This window comes from Tarenaya hassleriana, unplaced genomic scaffold (genome assembly GCF_000463585.1).
Source record: "Tarenaya hassleriana unplaced genomic scaffold, ASM46358v1 Cleome4, whole genome shotgun sequence".
Taxonomy (NCBI): domain Eukaryota; kingdom Viridiplantae; phylum Streptophyta; class Magnoliopsida; order Brassicales; family Cleomaceae; genus Tarenaya; species Tarenaya hassleriana.
Window position 1 is genome coordinate 2,475,459 of NW_010966881.1, and position 18,649 is coordinate 2,494,107.

The window sequence follows — 18,649 nt, forward strand, 5'->3', positions numbered from 1 at the left end:
CCCCCCCGCCCCCCCCCGCCGCTTGTGGACCCCACCGACGGTTGCCCGACAATGGATTCGGCTCCGAGAGTACTACTCGCATCACCCTGTTGTTGTTGGGTTTTCAGATTTGGGTTCAGAGATTTCTCCACTGCGGCTTTAGCTGAAGCGGATTGCTCCTCCTTCACGCGGAGGTCACGATAGCATTTGGAGCAGAGGTTCATGCTCGCCGCCGTTCCGAAGAAGCCGCAGCCATTGACGCAAAGCTTCGTCTCTGCAGGACGGAAGCTGGTACTGTCGTTTTGTTCAGAACCCATGGGCGTTTTTCTCCGATCCGATCGAATCCTCTGCAAAACTGAAAGGAAAACGAAAATGAAACCGAAATCGACGAACAGATAAAGGAGCAAACCTTAGGGTTCTCCGGCAGAATCGACAGGAAAAGGAAAAGCCAGAGACTTTCTAATGGGCTTTGGCTTGCTACTCACGCAAAATCCAATCTCAGTCAAAATACAACGAAATGATTCATACCCTTTGATTCTCTTCCCGATATTTATAGATTCTCTCCAGAAAAGGTCCAAACTTTCCAACAGAGAAAAAAAAAACACAATCATCCCAGTTGACGAAAATACCCCTCAAAGAGCCAGACGACTTCGTCGTACAACAAGGTCAAATATGTACATTTGAGCTGACCAGGTCATACATACTTCATTTGGACGCTCTCGGAACACAGAAATAGAAGAGGAGGGACAATATGGTAATTATTCCCAAACCAAAAAGCGTCCACGGTGATTCAATCTAACCATCACCGTTAAAGCTTCCACGTGTAATCATCACCTTAAGAAAATCGGACGGCTTAGATGATTTCTCCTTCAGGAAAAAAGAGTTCAAAATCTCAAGGGGGAAGAAAGAAAAACATGAACGACGAAAACACGAGAAGCACGAATCTCAACCACAGCAAATCGAATTGAAACAGCGGAGAAAACCGAATAGACAAAGAAAACGCGCATCAAATGGATAAAAAACCCCCGAGAAGGTACCTTTTTTCCGACCGACGAAACAGATCGGAAAAGACCTTTGTCTCCTTGTTCTGTCGCCGGCGAATCGAAACTAGATATCTTATAAACAAGAAAAACACTTAGGAAACCATGAAAGAGTTCTTACGGTATTTATCGCATAAAATTCCCGAACGGAAGTTCGTGATTTGATCGAAAGCCGACTTTCTCTTTTCGTTTCGATGAGAGAGAGGGAGAGAGAGAACCAAACAGGCCCTTTGGTCCTTTACGTTTGTTTTCGTAATCCTACGGCGCAAACCCACGGAATTTTGTTGGGTGAATATCGGAATTTTTTTTTCTTTTTAAAAAAATTATGTTCATGTGAAATGAGGCGCACAGGATGTTGTGATATTATCCGTCCGATTGAATCCATGCCCGCGGAATGACGTCATATCTAGGCAATCGGACGGTTTACAGTAATTGGGATTTTATGTCAGATAGTGGAAATATTGCGCTAGGATTGTTTTTGTGTTCCGGATTACGATAAAGTTGCTTTCGGTTCGGGGCGAGAGCCGGTTTACAGAGAACCGGGTCCGGTTCTGTTGACAAACCCAGCTGTTTGACAGTGACGTAGTGGGAGCGTGAAGTGCGACCAATGACCACGCTAGATGTGGCGCGTGTCTTTAACCGTATGGAAATACACAAACCGGTGGAATAGGTTCCTTGGGCCCATATGCCGACTGCACTATTATATTATTTTAATAATAATAATAATTGTCTAATATAACGTGAGATATATAATAATTTTGTTAAATTACTTTTTATTTTTTTTGGTTGAATGTTAAATTACTTTTTGTATGTTTGAAAGATCTTTTTGTGCTCATTGGGTCAGGAAGTTCATGAATAAGCTAACAAATATGACCGCAAGGAAAAAGATATGTAAATGGAAATCTTACTATATAGCCATAATCACTAGGTATTATTAAGCATCCATATACATTGATATATGTTTTATACAGAGATTGTAGTTCTCATAGTTTAAGAATGAATATTTAAATCGTACGTTTTCGAAAATTTCAAATTATTAGTAACTATTAACAACTATATGACCAATGATTTACCAAAAAAAAAAACACTTTTGTAAGAAAAAATGATTTACCAAAAAACACTATATGACCAGTGTGAATGTGTGTATATATATATGTCGTGATGGATTCAAAAAAATTTATAATAGAGATAATAATATTAATATAAAAATAAAATATAAAAATATATAATCACAAAAAAGTTTATATAAGGATAAATTTAATTTTAATGTAGGAGCATTTAATAATTCAGTCTAAAAATTTTATAAAAAAAAAATTAAACTTTTAACTAATGCAACGCGGAACCCCGCCCCTTTATACATAGGTCGGCATCCATGCACTAATTATACAACCGCAATCCGTCCTTTGGCAAAAATATATGTTAAAGCTTACGTATCATCCACAGGATTGAGGGACGTGAGACCTATCGCGGGGCGTGTAAATGTTTTCTTTAATTATCATCTTATCGTGGTTTGATATGGGCCTCGACTTCACGACTACTTATGGGCCTTTACTTGTGGCCCAAAATCTCTGACCCCGTCCTCGCAAGACATTGGAACGCGTGCCGTTTTTGCAACTTCAGCCCGGCAAGCAGTTAGTTTCGTCCTCGCCAGAACCATTGCTTGAAAAATGAAGGGATAAAAATTGGGGAAAATGGTTTTCTTCTCGCCAGAACTATTGGCCGCTCTGTTTATCAAATGGGCTGGCTCCGCTTTTGATCGACACGGTTAGGTTTTGATATCCAATTTCGATTTTAATTTTTAATTTTTCGTCAAAATCGGAATCAAGGTTTTTTTTTGTAAGTGGGTTCTCGTGCGTTATGATTTTGATTTGTGATGGATTGATGTGTGACGATTGAAGAGCAATGGAGTTTTCACTTCTTGAGTTCTCAATTCTCAACGATCAGATTTCTGGAATTCTGAGATGGGACATGTTTTAGGGTTTTCATTCGTTCGACGAAGCATAGAGTTGTAAGCATCTAAAAGCAACATTTCGTTTTCCATTAAAGCATGAGGTTTCCGCATAAATCCGACAAGGTTTCCCATTCGTGAACTGTGTTTGGTTTCTGAACCCGAAAACTCTCTCCATTGAGCTTAATTCTCTTCACTTGCATTCTCTGATTGTTCCAAAACAGGTACCTCTAATATGGGAGCAACGCCTTTCCAGCATCGGTTATGCATTTCTTCCCGATTGATTCGAAATTTCTGGATGTGGATCCATGCAAGAAATTTCTCTTGATAGTGTCCCACGATGTCGGCCAGCACTTGCAACATCAGTATGCTACTCGTTTAGAAGCTTCATTGTTGCACGAACGAAGTATTTCTAGCCATTGGTTTCCTGGACAATGGGAAAACGTCGCTTGATGTTAGCGAATCATATGCCTGGTTTGTACATTTTTAGAATCAATCTTTGGTAAATATGCTAGTAAATCATATGTGCCTCCATCGACTTTTGTAGCCTGTGGTAAATATCATCTTTCGAATATGGAGAATGGCATCTATTCCTTTAAGATTGTAACAGGTCGATCCCGAGCTTGCCATGGCTGAAGCTGATAAGGTGGGAGATGATGAGACTTCAAAGTATCTCCTAAGTATCCTGTACTCTTTTTTTTACTGTTCTGTTTGGAAATACAGGAGCTTAGATTACTTCATTCTGCTCTCTCTTGTTTTTGTGGGCATTTTTTTCTCATAGTATCTTCTCTCTGCTATTGATTTTCATCAGTACCCTTGTGCAGGAAGAAATCTGCTCATCATTAAAAGATTACTACAAGCAAATAGAACAATTGAAAGAGGAAATAGGCAGATTCATTTTCAAGAATCTGTAGTAACCAAATTTAAAATTTTTCCATTTAGTTTCTTCATTCGATCTACTACTAATCACCATGTCTCCTGCTTTACTTCTGTTCTTTGTGAGCTGAATCTTTTTTATCAGAGTAAAGAACGTTCTGCGATCTCGTTTTTTTGTGTGGTTTCTTCTGAGATTGGCTTAGGGGTGTGAATATTGGTCTGAATGCTCTGGTTATTCATGTAATATCTTACATTATTCTTGATTGACAAAAAGATATGTCTCCCTTCCTAAATAGTATGCATATGTCTATAATTCTGATCTGAATGCTCCTTTTTTTCCCCATTAATATGCATCAGTGATGTGATTCTTCCTCTCCTTCGAATTCTTTATCTGCAGAAGTTCTCTTTGTCAGAGCTTGTTTTGTCCATCTCTTCAAGTCATAGACTCTCTTGAATGATTTCTTCTCTCTGGTAAGTCTTCTCTTTGTAATGGCAATTGCTAGGTCATTTGGAAACAGATCTCTCCAGACAAAGGCATGGAGGAGGGTGGAGATAAACAGAATGGCCACCATTGTCGAGGACATGAAAGAGAGGACGAGTGCCAAACCCTTGCTCAGAGGACCAGGTACTTGCTCTGCATATTTTATAGTTGCTACTGATGCTGTAGTCATAGGAAAAGTATATGACCACCATGCCACTGAGAACCTGCAAACCTCAATAAGCGTTAGCACCTCAACCATGGTTGTGTGTTATCTAAGTCTTGTTTTAGGGTTTCTGGTAAAGAAATGGATGGACTTTACCTAAACCCGGTGAAGAAATTGATCCGTATTACCAGTGAAATGTATAGGAAGAGTGCAATGAAGAAACAAGTCCTGGAACACCCATCGAACTTTCCGTAGATCGTCTCCCAAGCTATACTTGCAGCTGATGGGGCAGCTATGAACATGGAGTAAACAGGGTGAAGCTCCTTCGGAAGAGCCTCACTTGTGGGGAGCCTCTGATACAGTGTGACAAACACAACAAGATAATGTGCAAACCCGACTGCCCACAGGAACTTAGCCGCCTCATTCCATCCAACCTTTGAAGCCAAGATAGCTCCAACAAAGTTCCCTACTACTGAAAGATGAGAAGAAGGGTTTGCAACTTTGCAGAGTCGTCTTTTCCCACCGGAAAGCCATTGCCCATATATCTTAAGTTCGAGGAAGAAGTAAGGACCCATGAAAGCGCACCAGATTACAGGGTGGAGAGCTTTTTGGTGAGAGGAGAAGAGAGGAGGTACACTGATGGCTAGAAACATGCAAACCACCCAAGGAGCAAAGAAGAAGTTGACACGGACTGGGTGGCAATACTCTCGTTTGACAGCTTCAAAGTAGAAGATGCATTTGAGAATGTAAGTGAAGGAGATGGAAACTAAGGCTATGAGTGACAAGAGCCATATGGATAAGTTGATTAACGGTGTGATGTGTAGGAAACTTGTCGCTGGGCTCTTGGCCAAGGCAAGCCATAAGACAGCTTGACTGCTTAGACCTAAGCTGATACCAAAGCATCCGATGGGGAACCTTAGAAGAAATGGCCATTTCTCCTCTTTAGGAAGCAGAATATCTTCATGCTCCTGAGACAGAACACAAGTGGAATAAGACAAAACATCAGATTCTAGATCATTTTTGGCTATTGGGTGTCTGAAGAAAAGAGATAGGAAGAGTTACCTTGACTTCATCTAATTCGGGTCCTCGAAGAGCAGCAAAGTATCTTCCAGCCGGAACACTTGCATTTATAGACTCATCTAAGCCATTGGGTTCACCATCTTCAGTTCTGACAGAATTCTCGACGTCTCTTTCCTTTCTTGCAGAAGGCAAAAGAGAGTTCTGCTTGCTAAGCGTCGACTTAGTCCTGAAGATACTGAAATCCGCTTTCCTTGCATCTCCTCCACCATTGATTCTGGCACCAGATTCAAAGCCAGCAAAGCTCCGACCACTTCTTGGTAAAGCCTTCTTCTCGTCTCTTCTTCGGGATTCTCTACTGAGTACAGAGAAACCTGTCTCGAGCGAGACCTGTCTGCTGAAACTGCGGTGTTGTGGTCTGGCTCTTATGGGTCGGTACCCTCCTCTGTGACAGGTAACTCTCTTATCTGTTCTTGTTGTCTCCTGTTCCTTTTCTGGCTCTTGCTCTGTTGCATCTTCATGCAAAACCTCGTGGATGTCAATGAAATCGGCTCGGAGCGAGTTGGGAGGAGGAGATGATGGTCGTTTCCGCTCCATAGCCCCAAGATTTCGATTCTTGAACTGCATAAGCAATGGCTTCTCCTAAACATAGGGAAGAAACGTATGTATAGAAAGATTTGTGCATTTAAGACAGTGGACTTTGGAAAGAGATCACGAGAGGAAAGTAGTTTTGATGAAATGGGAACCATTACTTTTTTTTTTTTGTGGAAAGTGAATTTAAGTTAGATTTCTCGTGAAAGTGAATCAGCAACAGCAAGTGTTGTGTTTTGTTCCGAACAACTTGGAAGAAGAAGGAGAGGCTGTTACATATCAGTTCACGAGAATCAAATGCAAACGAAAACAATTAGTAGTCTAATCTTTAATGACTAATTACATTACTTTTTAATTCATTTGATCTATTCAAATAGATAATTTTCACCAAAAGAATATTATAATTATCGAGAAATCCAATTTAATTTCATTTTTTCAAAATTATTTCGAATTATTTTAAAGTTCACTCTCTAAAGTAATTTTAAAAAACGTAATGTAATGATTATACTTTGCAAAGTTGGACATTTTTAGTTAGACATAAAGTTCAAATATCTATAACATAAATAACCAAAGTTAATTGTAATTTTCCTATAAACCATTTGAAATACAATGAAAAATGACAAACATACTAATACAGTGTATTAAAAATCCTATCGCCTAACCAAATTTACATGTATTAAAAATGTTATTTAAGTATAAAATATTGTACATATGAAATAGGATGCAAATTGACCAACCAAATGAAAATGCGAATGCGCCTAACCCCAAAGAAACAGATTTGAACTTTTCATATAACCATTTGAAGGAATTTTTTATTATTCGAACAAATTTGATTCAAACAAAAAACAATATTAATAATAATAAAAAGAGACATCTTTAGTTCTATGAAATTCTGCACCTGTTTTCGTCGCATTTTGTTATATATGTAATTTCCCCAACCTCACCATATTATACAATTGAAACAAAACCACCAGCTCCCAATTCCACCGGTTTATCAAAACCGAACCGAATCAGACCAAAATAGTTGAAGAATTGCAAAGAATCAGAACACTAAACCGTAAAGAATCACTTAACCGACCGGTTTAATCCAATCTTCTTCGTCATCATCACTTGTGGTTGGCCAATTTGGATCTCTTCTTAGCTTCGCTGTAGAGAACGACACCCATAACCGTGACGGCGAAGCCGGTGATTCCCATGGCCGTCACCGGATTCCGGAATATCAGAACGGAAACTCCGGCGGCGATGGCTGCTTTTCCGTTTCCGAGGACCTGCAATGTCAGAGCACTGGTGTGCTTCGTCACCAAGAAATTCGTCAGATTCACCAGATACGCTACTGTCGCGTTTCCGACAAGCAGGAACACGATGAACGAATCTGTCCGAGCCTTCTGGATCAGCACTCTCAGGACATTTCCTTCGATGTAGAGAGTGAACGGCAACAGAATACAAGCCGCCATTGGAGCCATGTAGAGGAGGAGGTTCATGGAGTGAAGCTTCTCCGATTCAGACGTCAGGATAATTCCCTGAACCACAGATTTCAGTGCTCTCCCCGCTGTGGATCCGACACATACGAGGAATCCGAAGAAATGGAAACTGGGTTCGCTGTTCGAAGCCAGGACAATCCCCATGACGACGGGGACAAGAGCGATGTACACCTCGCCGGATTCGTTCTTGCAGGTGATGATGAAGGCGAATACGGCGGTGAAAAACGGGGTCGTTGCTCCGATCGCTTGGTTGAAGGAAACGGGGATGTAACGGAGAGATGTGTTCCCGCACACGACGGAGAAGCAGAAGATGGCGGAGAGGCCGAGGATCTTGAGGAACTGCCGGCGTGATAGGATGTGCTGACGTGGCACTATTCCGGCGAGGTTGATTGCGACGGAGCTGTAGGCGGCGCAGGATAGCATGTGGATCATCGTGAGGAAGACTGGGTATCGAAACCCGTAATAAGCGAGGAGGTATTTGTTCAGGAGTAGGACTCCAATGTTGGACCCGAACCATCCGGCGATTATCGCCGCCGTGAGCACCGCCGGAGATATGGCGGAGGGGAAGAGGGAAAACTCTTTTCCGGAGGCGGGGGAGTGAGAGGAACTGCCGGCGTGATAGGATGTGCTGACGTGGCACTATTCCGGCGAGGTTGATTGCGACGGAGCTGTAGGCGGCGCAGGATAGCATGTGGATCATCGTGAGGAAGACTGGGTATCGAAACCCGTAATAAGCGAGGAGGTATTTGTTCAGGAGTAGGACTCCAATGTTGGACCCGAACCATCCGGCGATTATCGCCGCCGTGAGCACCGCCGGAGATATGGCGGAGGAGAAGAGGGAAAACTCTTTTCCGGAGGCGGTGGAGTGAGGCGGGGTCGAGGGTATGTCGACGACGGAGGCGGCGGCGGTGGCGGCGGAGGGGTCGAATCTAGGGTTGCTCATCCGGCGAGTTGTCCATGACTGAGCCTCCACCATTTTTGAAAAGCAAAAACTGTGAAGAAAGAAAGTTCCTCTCTAATGGATTTTTTTTTCTCTGAGATTGGGATTGCAGGAAGTGAAGTGATGGAAAAGAAGAAGATGCTGATGTGTACGTGGATCTGATCCGACGGTTGACGTTCATGTGGTGAGTAAAGCTTTGTGCGTTTTAAGCCGTTGGATCTAGTAACTTCGAGGGGATTAAAAATAATAACTATTATTTTTTAAAGACACGAAGTCTTTTGTGTTAAGGGCCCAAACGGTCATAGGCTGTCGGTAACAGGTCCACATTGAGATTACATGAGCAATAATCTTCTGCAACGCGGTTCAGGGAATCGCTACTTTTCAGCCGTACGATGGATTTGACTATAGATCTCAGACGTTAAGCCGATTCGGCTTTTTAAGAAATAAATGTTCTTTAAAATTAACTTCCACTGGGGAAACTAATTAATGTTCGGACAACTACAAGCATAGGTTTAGAAAATAAACAAATACATAAAACTTGTGATTTTCCTTTTGCCAAAAAATCTTAATAATTCTACAAGAATCGACCATTATCCAATCACACATAGTTATTAATCACTCATATATGAAATAATGTGAAATAATTATGATAAAGATAAATTTGCTAGACGGTAATAAGTACATCATTATTTTAAATAAAGTAAAACGATTTAATGAGGAAAACTTCTGGAATGAGAAATGCATTAGAGTGTATTGGAAGAATACGATGAATCATGTAAATGCAATAACAAAATATATATGCATAGACTATAGGCTACAATATATAATAATATAAAGGTAAGAAACGAGATCCGAGATTGTGAATTTGATTAGTTCTCAAAACAGAAGACGCCCAATAAGCTTAAAATCACCCATGGATCCTATGCACTCTTAAGTCCATTAGATTCTATATCAATTATTTAATATGATTTTATAACAATCATAATATTTTTTAAGACTATTTGTATCTATCATATATGCATGGGTATAATTTAGTTATATATATATATATATAGTGTGTGTGTGTGTGTGTGTGTGTTTCTGTTTTGTTTAAGATGTGACACTACAATATTGATAACCAACCCTAAAAATTTGGATATATATATGATATCTCTCTATATGTGTGTGTGTATATATGTGATTGATGGTGATAGATGTAGTTATCTTTCGTTTGAAGACGGAGCAAACAAGCCATCTGAATATTTACTATGTTGAAAAAATATAGAACATGTGTGCAAAGTTCCAAATATTTCGCCAAGACAAAATACTCGAAATGATGGATGCCACGTCATCGCCATGAAACTAAACGGGTCGTGAATGTGTTTATGGTGCGCATGCATGCATGCATGCACATATACACCAATATATAACTAAATCCAAATGAAGTTGTACCACTTGAGCTAATTACCATTGGACCATCCCTGATCTCCGCGTGGAATATTTTAATCTTTGACCCATTACATTTTTATCCAAAACTTGAAAATATATATGCTGTTAAATCTTATCCGAACATTGGATATATTGGAAATTGAGAGTAGATTTGAATTCTGCAAATGAGATTACAGATCAGTTGGTTTAAATTTAGATTTCGCAATGAAATATCCAATCTAACGCTATATTTTTATGATTTTTAACTCGAAAAGAAAACATGATATAGAACTATTGATCGAGAACATACTACATTTTGAACAAAAATAAAAAAAATAGAAATCCGTATCGAAATATCAAAATCTTTTGATATATGAGATCGAGCTCCAAAATATCTAACACGAAATATTTGGATTTAGATCATCCAAAAACTCGTAACAGTAAGGTATATTTTTGGAACACATGTTGGGTATTTCATTATAAAAAAAAAATACAAAGAAAGAGGTGGGCCAGATTCAAGTTGGGAGATCCATTTTGTTTCCTTCCCTGCGCGGCCCAATTCCGTGGGCCCAAAAACTGAAAGACCAAATTGAATGGCGTCGCCGGACTCGAACCGGAGACCTTCAGTGTGTTAGACTGACGTGATAACCAACTACACCACGACACCCCATGATTCTTATAATTCAACTTTTTGAATTTTATCAATCTATACAATTCACGGTGGTTTAATTGTAGATGGATAATCTGTAATTTCTTTCCCTCTTAATCTTATTATTCCCTCACAAATGGTTGGCTCATCATTTCATAGTTACACACCAACAAGGGTTAGAATTTCAACGTAAGACCATCACAAGTGCATATTGTTCGGCTATCAGAACTTTCTAAAATCTTCCGACTATCTATGGCAGCGATTGAGATGACAACTTGCCAACCGAGATCATGTTGTTCCTGCGACTCATTAATGTGAGATGGCATTGTTCAGTTAGACAACACAAGCATTGCAATTCAAGTGGCTCTACATATGAATGTTTAGGCGGTACAATATTTTTAAAAAAAAGTCTATGGTAGACTACCCGATATCGTTGTTTGCTTGCTGGCTCCGTATAATTCAGAGAACACTAGTTTTCTCAAAGGCATCTTGTCCACATCTCTCATCAAAAGAAGTTGTTTGATAATGGCTCTCTATCATACTTCCAGCTAACCCTGGATTGCTTATAAGTAAATGAGATAACCCAACCAATTCTCGCGTTCACAGTTGAAAAAGCTACTGGTTTCTCTCTCCGCCAAATCAAACTGGTCAAGGAAGTTTTTCTAATGGTATGACACTAGAATATTTGGTACATTCAACTCCATGATTACATCTTCAATGCACAAAATTCTTGTTCTCCATCACTACTGTAGCACACCATTACCCGAACACGTTATGTGTAGGAAAATGTATTTTAGAGGAGAATTGGTCTGGTGAGAACATAAAAAATAAGGCTCTAGGCTATCGATTTGATAGGGAGACGAGAGAGACTTAGAGACTTTTGGAAGAAAGAGTCTTGTTGTTATTGTTACAGGGTTAATTCCAGGAAAATACCTAAAATTAAAATTTTTTTTCCATGATAACATCCAAATTTAATATTTAGCTAATTAATACCCTAATTTGCAAATATTTTCCAAATTGATACCCAACGGATGATATGGTTAATTTTCCGTCTTGTGTGCTACGACATCGTACACATAGATGCCACGTCACATATGTTAATTCCAGAAAAATACCCCAATTCTTGATTTTTTTTTCCTGATATATACCCAAATTATAAATTTAACATAAATATACTCCAATTTATAATGTCTTTCCAAATTTATATCCAAATTTATTAATATTCTTCCAAATTGATACCCACATTTGTAAACATATCCCAAGTCCGACCCGACCCGAACTCGCACTCGACCCTAAGATTTTGGGATCGGACCCGGGATCAACCCGATTTTTTTCAGGTCTATATTACCAAGTTCGAACCCTGTCCCTATAAAGTTTACTTTTTTCTAGAATCTCTTTTAAAACTCATGAATTTAATTGGAAAGCGGGAAAATGTATATATTTTTATAAATTTTAAAATTTATTTAATTTTAATATCTAAAATTAAGAAAATTAAGAAAATTAAGTATTAGTGATTTTATTACTGGATTCCAACATTGTTATAATATATATATATATATATATATATATATATATATGTGTGTGTGTGGCAAGTATTAATGATTTTAATGCATCTCCATGTTATTACAATTTGAATATATATATATATATGAACCAAATATGAAACCGATCTAGGTTGATTTTGAGTCTTTTTATTTCGATTAGCCTTTTTCATTCTCCGAAAAATTGAAATCTAAATTATCTAGCCCTGATTTTAATATCTAAATTTTATAAAAGTACGAAAATTTATTAGCGATTTTAATGATTCCCGTTTATTATAAAGTATTTAAAAAAGTATAGATGTATGTATGTATATATGATTGTTTGTATATATATATGTATGTTTGTATGTATATATGTATGTATGTGTGTATGTATATATATGTATTTATATATTTTATGTATATATAAACATACGTAAGTTCTTTATATATATAATATGATATGTATGTATATATATTAATTAATATTAGGGGTATTTTGGTCATTTAATCAAAACGCTGCAAAACACTATCGTAACGCAATCTTTTAGCTGCGATTAGAATATTGATGTTTTGTTGCGATTACGGACGATTACGATTCCAACAATCATTTTTTCAATCACCCGTAATCGTCAGAAATCGCAATCGCTGCGATTACGGACGACTGCGTTACCACCAGTCACACCCTTTAATGATTCCCGTTTATTATAAAGTATTTAGAAAACATGATATAAATGAAATCTCAACGACTGATTTTGAGGATTTTTTTTTTAATTTACAACGCGATCACTGAGCATTTATGTAATCGGGTGCCTCGACCAATGGATAACGATCTAATCACGAACATGGATAGCTGTATTGTATTCGCCAACTGAAATTTTAGTTGAGTCCATTACATAGATTTCATATACTATAATTTTATCTTATATTCTTATATATATATATATATATATACACGTGGACGTATGTACCATGCACGCATGCATCAGCACGGTCGTCATATAATCGTCTAGAAATCTGAATCGGAATAAAGAATATAAATGGACCGACGTGGACCATATTCCCCATATCAAAATGTCAGACCTAATCCTGACCCCAACTGCTATAATATTAATGATTAATTTATGAATCATTCAATGGTTATCTAAGCATCCACGTCATTCCTCCGCATTTAATCCTTTCTAATTATTGCCCATGTTATTTTTTTTTTTCTATTTGGTTGCTGTTTTATGATTTTGGCATTGTAAGATTATCATTGATTTATTTTATCATATAACGCATAATATTAATCAAAATATGATGGTTGTGTTTATTTACCGTTATGTTTTTATCTAATGCTCTTCATAAAAGCGTCTGGTAAATTATTTTGCATTTTCTAATAGGGTATATATATATATATATACGATATTTGTGCCATAATTTCATCGGATCGATTTTTTTATAATTCGAAAGTTTATTAAACTTTTGATCTAACTATATCTTTCAAAGGATCGAAAAAATCCGGATAAATGTGTCTCTCCACGTTTGGATCTCTCCACGTTTAGATTTGAACCTAAGATAAAAATATATTTTTACATATTTTGCTATCACTAATTCATCAAGTTTGGATCGTCGGGTTGATGTTTGATAATATATATATATATATATATATTAAATTGCCATACTGAGTTATTACCTTTATGTAGTTCTGCTTTTATAGGTTTGTAGGATGATTCCACTTGAATGTCAAAATGGGTTAGGTTGTTCTGATTGGAAAAGCTAGATGGGAACCATAATAAGAATTATAATTATAATTTTACCAAAAAAAGAATTATAATTATAATACTATTATTTTTATTTTAAAAATACTATATAATTTAAATAGATAACTTTATAAATTAGATCATATACATCTTGTTTATGTTTTGGAAATTCGTTCAGATGATATAGGTATGCGATGAAAATATAGTGATCTTATGTTCGAAAATGGCGATTATATGTTTAGTGATAGATTTGTGAACGTCATAAAATAATATGTTGATGTGATATCATTACAAGGAAACACGTGATGGTTTTCCTTGGCGGCTGGCACGTGTCCACCATGTATTGGTTGTGACAAAAAAGTTAGAGTACGTACGCTACTATTTGTCTTTATAAAATTCTTTTAAATTTTTTATAATGACGGAAAACCTTAAAGTTTCGAAATATATCATTCTTTATTTTTAAATCTAGATAAGAAGTTTTATCTTACTCCACATGGAAAGTTATTCACCTTAGTTTGTTATTTTTTTTTATATTAGCTATATCTAAAAATAGTTTTAAAATACTAGACGATAATATTTTTAATTATAATATTTCATTAACATGGTTTAATTTTGAAACAATCTAAACGATAATATTTTTTTTTTGGTAAAGAATCTAAACGATAATATTTTATTAACATGGTTTAATTTTGAAGATATTTTTAACTAATTATTTCTTATTTTTTCATTGAATTTCGTATTTCATAACGCAATAACTTGCAGTAGATTGTTTTCAAATATCAACGTATATCGTTATATATTTCATTCTGAATATTTTTTTTATCCTTCCAACATATATGGTTCATTACTTCATTTATATATTTTTTTTATATAACCGGATATTTTAGATCGAGATTCATTGGAAGTAACTCATGTGATTAGAATTACGTTATTCTTTCTAATTTGAAATTTAAATTCGGAGTGAGACAAATGCTTTGCGTCCCTTTTCAACTGTTGATTTATTCAATTTGGATTATTTATTTTGATATTGGAATAATACGTGAATATTTTACGGTAATAGAATCCAAGACGACAGTGTGAGAAGTGAAGTACAAAAATAGTAATTAATGGAGAAACAGGTAATTGTCACATAGAGTTTAATCACTTAGTCAAGCCTTTTTTTTAGCTAATTAAACTACGATTTGTTGCAGCCATTATTGGATCTTAAAAACGACAGTTCCGGCAATATAATTTATAATTTTAATAAATTATTCAGAAAAATTATTATTTGACAATGCATTATTGCTAGTAAAACCCATGAAATCTTCACAATATGATTAAAATTGTGAAAATCTTCGCAATGTCACCATAACCAAATCAAATTAGTGACAAATCTTTTTCCAAATCTTTTTGGCTGCACGACAACGACGTAACATTAAAAAAACTGCCTTTTGGTCCCTTATTTGATATTATTTATACAATTTGGTACTTGTTTTGATAATGTTACATTTTCTATTTCTGGGAAAAATAGAACATGCAAAATTTCATGATGTCTCGAACACATTATAACGAAGAAAAACACATAACGAAATGATATTTTCTTTTGGAAAAACATTATCGTTTAACTTTCGATATTATCAATATTATTATTTGTCGCTATAAATAATAAATATGTTAAGTAAAAGTTGGTTCACCTATATATATGTTTTTGTTTTTTATTATAATTAATATATTAACAAAAAATTAATTTAAATATAATACCTTTAGTATATCACAAAACCCAAAAAATAACAATTGAATAAAAAATTAAAGAACCTATACAATAGTTTTTAAATCTTTATACATAGATATGAAGTTGATCATAATAGAGTTTTATATACACTACAAAAAAATCATTTGAATATTATATGGCAAAAGAAATTTATAAAATATAAATATGTTATGTTGTAGAAATTTATAAATCGAAACTTAAGATTCATCTAACAAATTGACAACATATATTGCAGTTAGATGATTATAAATAATTCCATATATGTAACTTTTTCGAAGTTTTGTTTTTGTAATAAAATATAAGTGTTTTTGTAATTTCTATTATTATTATTATTGTTATTACTTTATTTTTTTTTTATTTTTTAGGACAAAGAATTCGATTACTTTGCGACATTGTTCGTGTAATCAGATCGAGCTGTGGTGTCGATCATATTTAAAAGCATACGCTCTCTCCCTAACGTCATAATCATATTATTTAATAGCCACAGAATGTACAGTTTCCGAGTTTAATTTAATTTAAATTAAAATGACGAAATTATGGAGATTATTTGATTTTTTGTCGATTCGTGTCACACAACCTGCCCCGTCGCATCTGTCCAATTAAATAGGAGTAAATAAATAAACATAAAAATAAATATTGGAGACAAGTATAAAATGCCCTTCATCAGATCAATCAAATCTCGCTCAAACTACCAAAAGAACCTCATAGAAACCCTAGATTCTATCCTGTTGTTAGAAAAACAGAACCCAATGGATTACATTCCTTCACCAGATTTCGTTTCTTCCATGTTCATATCGGATTTGGCCGATCAAGATGGATTCGGTTTCGAATTTCCGGATCCTACCGCGTTCATATCGTTTCAGAATTCCGAAACTCGTAATCCCACGGTCGATAACGGAGCCGAAGATGATCGGAAACGAAATGGTTGTGAAGTGTTCGAAACTCGGGAAACGGAAAAGAGCAAGAGGATGAGGCATAGAGACGTCGAGAGGCAGAGGAGACAAGAGGTTTCATCCCTTTTCAAGAACTTGAGATCTCTCTTGCCATTTCAATATATTAAGGTAAATATATACTGCCTTTGATCTCTCTCTCTCTCTCTCTCGTGTAAAGATTTAGCTATATATATTATATTAAAAAAAATCGGATTTATTAGTGGTTTATCACCGGTTTGGTTCATTCAGTTATGGCTGGTTTATGTTTATCCGGTTTATTTGTTTATGTTTTGTATTGTATTTGTTTGTCTTTGTACTTGAACACTTCTTCCTCTTCTTCAATGTGATTAGAGAACATATTTTCCACAATTCGTTTTTGTTTCTCTACCGATTTCTTCCTCAAATTTCATATTTCGAAATGATTGATCGAACAATTAATCAAAATATATACTATACGCATATATAGTTCACATCGAATTCACCTTATAGTTTGTAAATCTAATCACATATATATTGCATGCAGGGTAAGCGTTCGTCATCAGATCACGTCCTAGAAGCCGTGAATTACATCAGAGACTTACAAAAGAAGATCAAAGAACTCGACGAGAAGAAAGATCAGATCAAGAAATTATCAGATCGAGAAAACATAGCTTCAGGGTCTCCACCATCTTCGACAGAGGAATGCAGTTCATCATCATCATTATCATTATCACCATCATCATCATCATCATCATCATCATCATCATCATCAAGCTGTTCTTGTGCTGAAGACAAACACGTTAGTGTAGTGGTAATGCCTTGTTTGGGAGGATTTGAGATTGTGTTAAGCTGTTGTTTCAGATACAAGCTATGTCTCTCGAGTGTCCTTCAAGTTCTTGCCCGAGAGAAAGGGTTTAATGTTGTCAGATGCACCTCCACTGCACTGCAATCGAGGCTCATCCACAGTATTTTTGGTCAGGTAATTTATTTAGATATTTTATTATTTGTTTGTTTTCATTTATAAGATAAAATGAAGTGTCAGTGTATAAACATATATACATAAATGGCGGATGGAATACATGATCATGTTCTAACAGGATATCAATTAACTATCATTTATATATATATATATATCTGTAATTCTTGAGAAGAAAAAAAATACATTTTTCCTAATGTTTTCTGCTTTTGAATGTGCAGGCCGACCAGGGAAGAAACATCAATCTCGTGGAGCTGCAAGACAAAATAATGAAAATGAGAAGATGATTTCATAAAGGCTTATATATATATATATATATATATATATATGCCTTTTTTGTGAGATTTGAGGTTGACAACGTTAAGACATCTGTAATTCTTGTAAAAAGGTTCAATTGATGACAAGATTCAATAAAGGAACAGAAAAGAGAAATCCTAATACTTTAAATAAAATAATTAAAAAATGAAAGGTTTTTTAAGCATACTCATGTCCTACAATATTTTATTATAGCCGGATATAAATATGCAACTTTAAATCAAATCTAATTTTGAGAATAAGAAAAAAGTTAAGTTACCTTTAATCAACGTACGACTATTTTTTTTTAATAAACCAAATAATCTCTCTAGTTGATTTCTCCGGTTCAATTGGATTGAGAGAGATTCCGGTTTGTGAATTCATCACTATATATTTGTATGTGGCCCACAATTTTAATTTGGGTATGGGGCCTTGGACCCAATTTATTGCACCTTAATAAAAATGAGATAATGTGCAAAATAATCTCTCTAGTTTATAGCTTCACAAATAATGAAAAAAAAAATGATGATGTAAGATATCGAATCATAAAATAGTATATAGGTATTTATCCATGGAGTTCGAATTCAATTCCTGCTCCTTTGTTTCTATATTTTTGTTTTGTGTTGTTTTTTTTTTAAGTTTAAATTATTCAAAAAAATAGTATTATAAAAAAAATTGTCAATGAAGGGCGGCTTTGTTTTATGTTATGGATGTGTTACAATATTAATTTTGAGAGGAAAAAAAAAAGAAATGCAAGTTCGAAGTTACATCCTCACGGCGGGGATGCTTCATCAATGATTTATAATCAAATAAAAATTACCGAATTCCAAAAAAGACATTTACATGCATTCGATACCATGTTTACGTGCAACGAAACAAATTTA

The 18,649-nt window shown here is 35.6% G+C and overlaps 4 protein-coding genes, 2 long non-coding RNA genes and 1 other non-coding gene across 11 annotated transcripts in view; 3 read left to right on the forward strand and 4 right to left on the reverse strand.

The window, feature by feature from the left end:
* The window catches only part of LOC104823562 (zinc finger A20 and AN1 domain-containing stress-associated protein 1-like), a 1,937-nt gene extending 650 nt beyond the window's left edge, over positions 1–1,287 (reverse strand). The window contains exons 1-3 of one of the 2 annotated variants that reach the window (XM_010555180.2): positions 1,017–1,130; positions 508–846; positions 44–334 (exon numbers count right to left, since the gene is read on the reverse strand). In XM_010555180.2, coding sequence (XP_010553482.1) covers positions 44–296 — 253 coding nt within the window. In that variant the 5' untranslated portion in view covers positions 297–334; positions 508–846; positions 1,017–1,130. The other variant, XM_010555179.1, reaches the window with a different exon arrangement.
* A 1,389-nt stretch (positions 1,288–2,676) lies between these two features.
* On the forward strand, positions 2,677–4,782 carry LOC104823565. 2 transcript variants are annotated; one of them, XR_773351.1, is made up of 4 exons: positions 2,677–2,783; positions 3,192–3,636; positions 4,347–4,468; positions 4,691–4,782. It is a non-coding gene; the product is annotated as an uncharacterized LOC104823565 (long non-coding RNA). The 2 variants fall into 2 exon arrangements; XR_773350.2 differs by having other exon boundaries at positions 4,679–4,769.
* On the reverse strand, positions 4,056–6,153 carry LOC104823564 (guard cell S-type anion channel SLAC1). The gene is made up of 3 exons (XM_010555181.2): positions 5,550–6,153; positions 4,644–5,455; positions 4,056–4,548 (listed from the first exon to the last, which is right to left on the reverse strand). The coding sequence occupies exons 1-3, from the start codon at positions 6,129–6,131 to the stop codon at positions 4,197–4,199; spliced, it is 1,746 nt and encodes a 581-aa protein (XP_010553483.2). The 5' UTR covers positions 6,132–6,153; the 3' UTR covers positions 4,056–4,196.
* Positions 5,142–6,289, forward strand: LOC104823563. The gene is made up of 3 exons (XR_773349.1): positions 5,142–5,233; positions 5,312–5,824; positions 5,959–6,289. It is a non-coding gene; the product is annotated as an uncharacterized LOC104823563 (long non-coding RNA).
* Positions 6,290–6,849: 560 nt separating this feature from the next.
* LOC104823566 (probable sugar phosphate/phosphate translocator At1g12500) lies at positions 6,850–8,767 on the reverse strand. Of its 3 annotated transcripts, none has more exons than XM_010555185.2 (2): positions 8,391–8,767; positions 6,850–8,152 (listed from the first exon to the last, which is right to left on the reverse strand). In XM_010555185.2, exons 1-2 carry the CDS (start codon positions 8,550–8,552, stop codon positions 7,202–7,204), a joined length of 1,113 nt encoding a protein of 370 aa, XP_010553487.1. In that variant the 5' UTR covers positions 8,553–8,767; the 3' UTR covers positions 6,850–7,201. The 3 variants fall into 3 exon arrangements, with proteins under 3 accessions (XP_010553487.1, XP_010553485.1, XP_010553486.1); XM_010555183.2 differs by having other exon boundaries at positions 6,850–7,915; positions 8,184–8,767; XM_010555184.2 differs by having other exon boundaries at positions 6,850–7,912; positions 8,181–8,767.
* Positions 8,768–10,517: 1,750 nt separating this feature from the next.
* On the reverse strand, positions 10,518–10,590 carry TRNAV-AAC. Its single transcript has one exon. It is a non-coding gene; the product is annotated as a tRNA-Val (tRNA).
* Positions 10,591–16,284: 5,694 nt separating this feature from the next.
* On the forward strand, positions 16,285–17,900 carry LOC104823567 (transcription factor bHLH125). The gene is made up of 3 exons (XM_010555186.1): positions 16,285–16,645; positions 17,040–17,474; positions 17,693–17,900. Exons 1-3 carry the CDS (start codon positions 16,334–16,336, stop codon positions 17,756–17,758), a joined length of 813 nt encoding a protein of 270 aa, XP_010553488.1. The 5' UTR covers positions 16,285–16,333; the 3' UTR covers positions 17,759–17,900.
* The last annotated feature ends 749 nt before the right edge of the window (positions 17,901–18,649 follow it).

Coding starts and splice junctions, on each gene's coding strand:
- LOC104823567 (XM_010555186.1), top strand. CDS start 16,334: ATGGATTACATTCCTTCACCAGATTTCGTTTCTTCCATGTTCATATCG. Junction 16,646..17,039: donor TGCCATTTCAATATATTAAG/GTAAATATATAC, acceptor TATTGCATGCAG/GGTAAGCGTTCGTCATCAGA. Junction 17,475..17,692: donor TCCACAGTATTTTTGGTCAG/GTAATTTATTTA, acceptor TTGAATGTGCAG/GCCGACCAGGGAAGAAACAT.
- LOC104823564 (XM_010555181.2), bottom strand. CDS start 6,131: ATGCAGTTCAAGAATCGAAATCTTGGGGCTATGGAGCGGAAACGACCA. Junction 5,456..5,549: donor CCGAATTAGATGAAGTCAAG/GTAACTCTTCCT, acceptor GTTCTGTCTCAG/GAGCATGAAGATATTCTGCT. Junction 4,549..4,643: donor AATTTCTTCACCGGGTTTAG/GTAAAGTCCATC, acceptor TGAGGTTTGCAG/GTTCTCAGTGGCATGGTGGT.
- LOC104823566 (XM_010555185.2), bottom strand. CDS start 8,552: ATGGTGGAGGCTCAGTCATGGACAACTCGCCGGATGAGCAACCCTAGA. Junction 8,153..8,390: donor TCTCCTCCGCCATATCTCCG/GCGGTGCTCACG, acceptor TCCGGAAAAGAG/TTTTCCCTCTTCCCCTCCGC.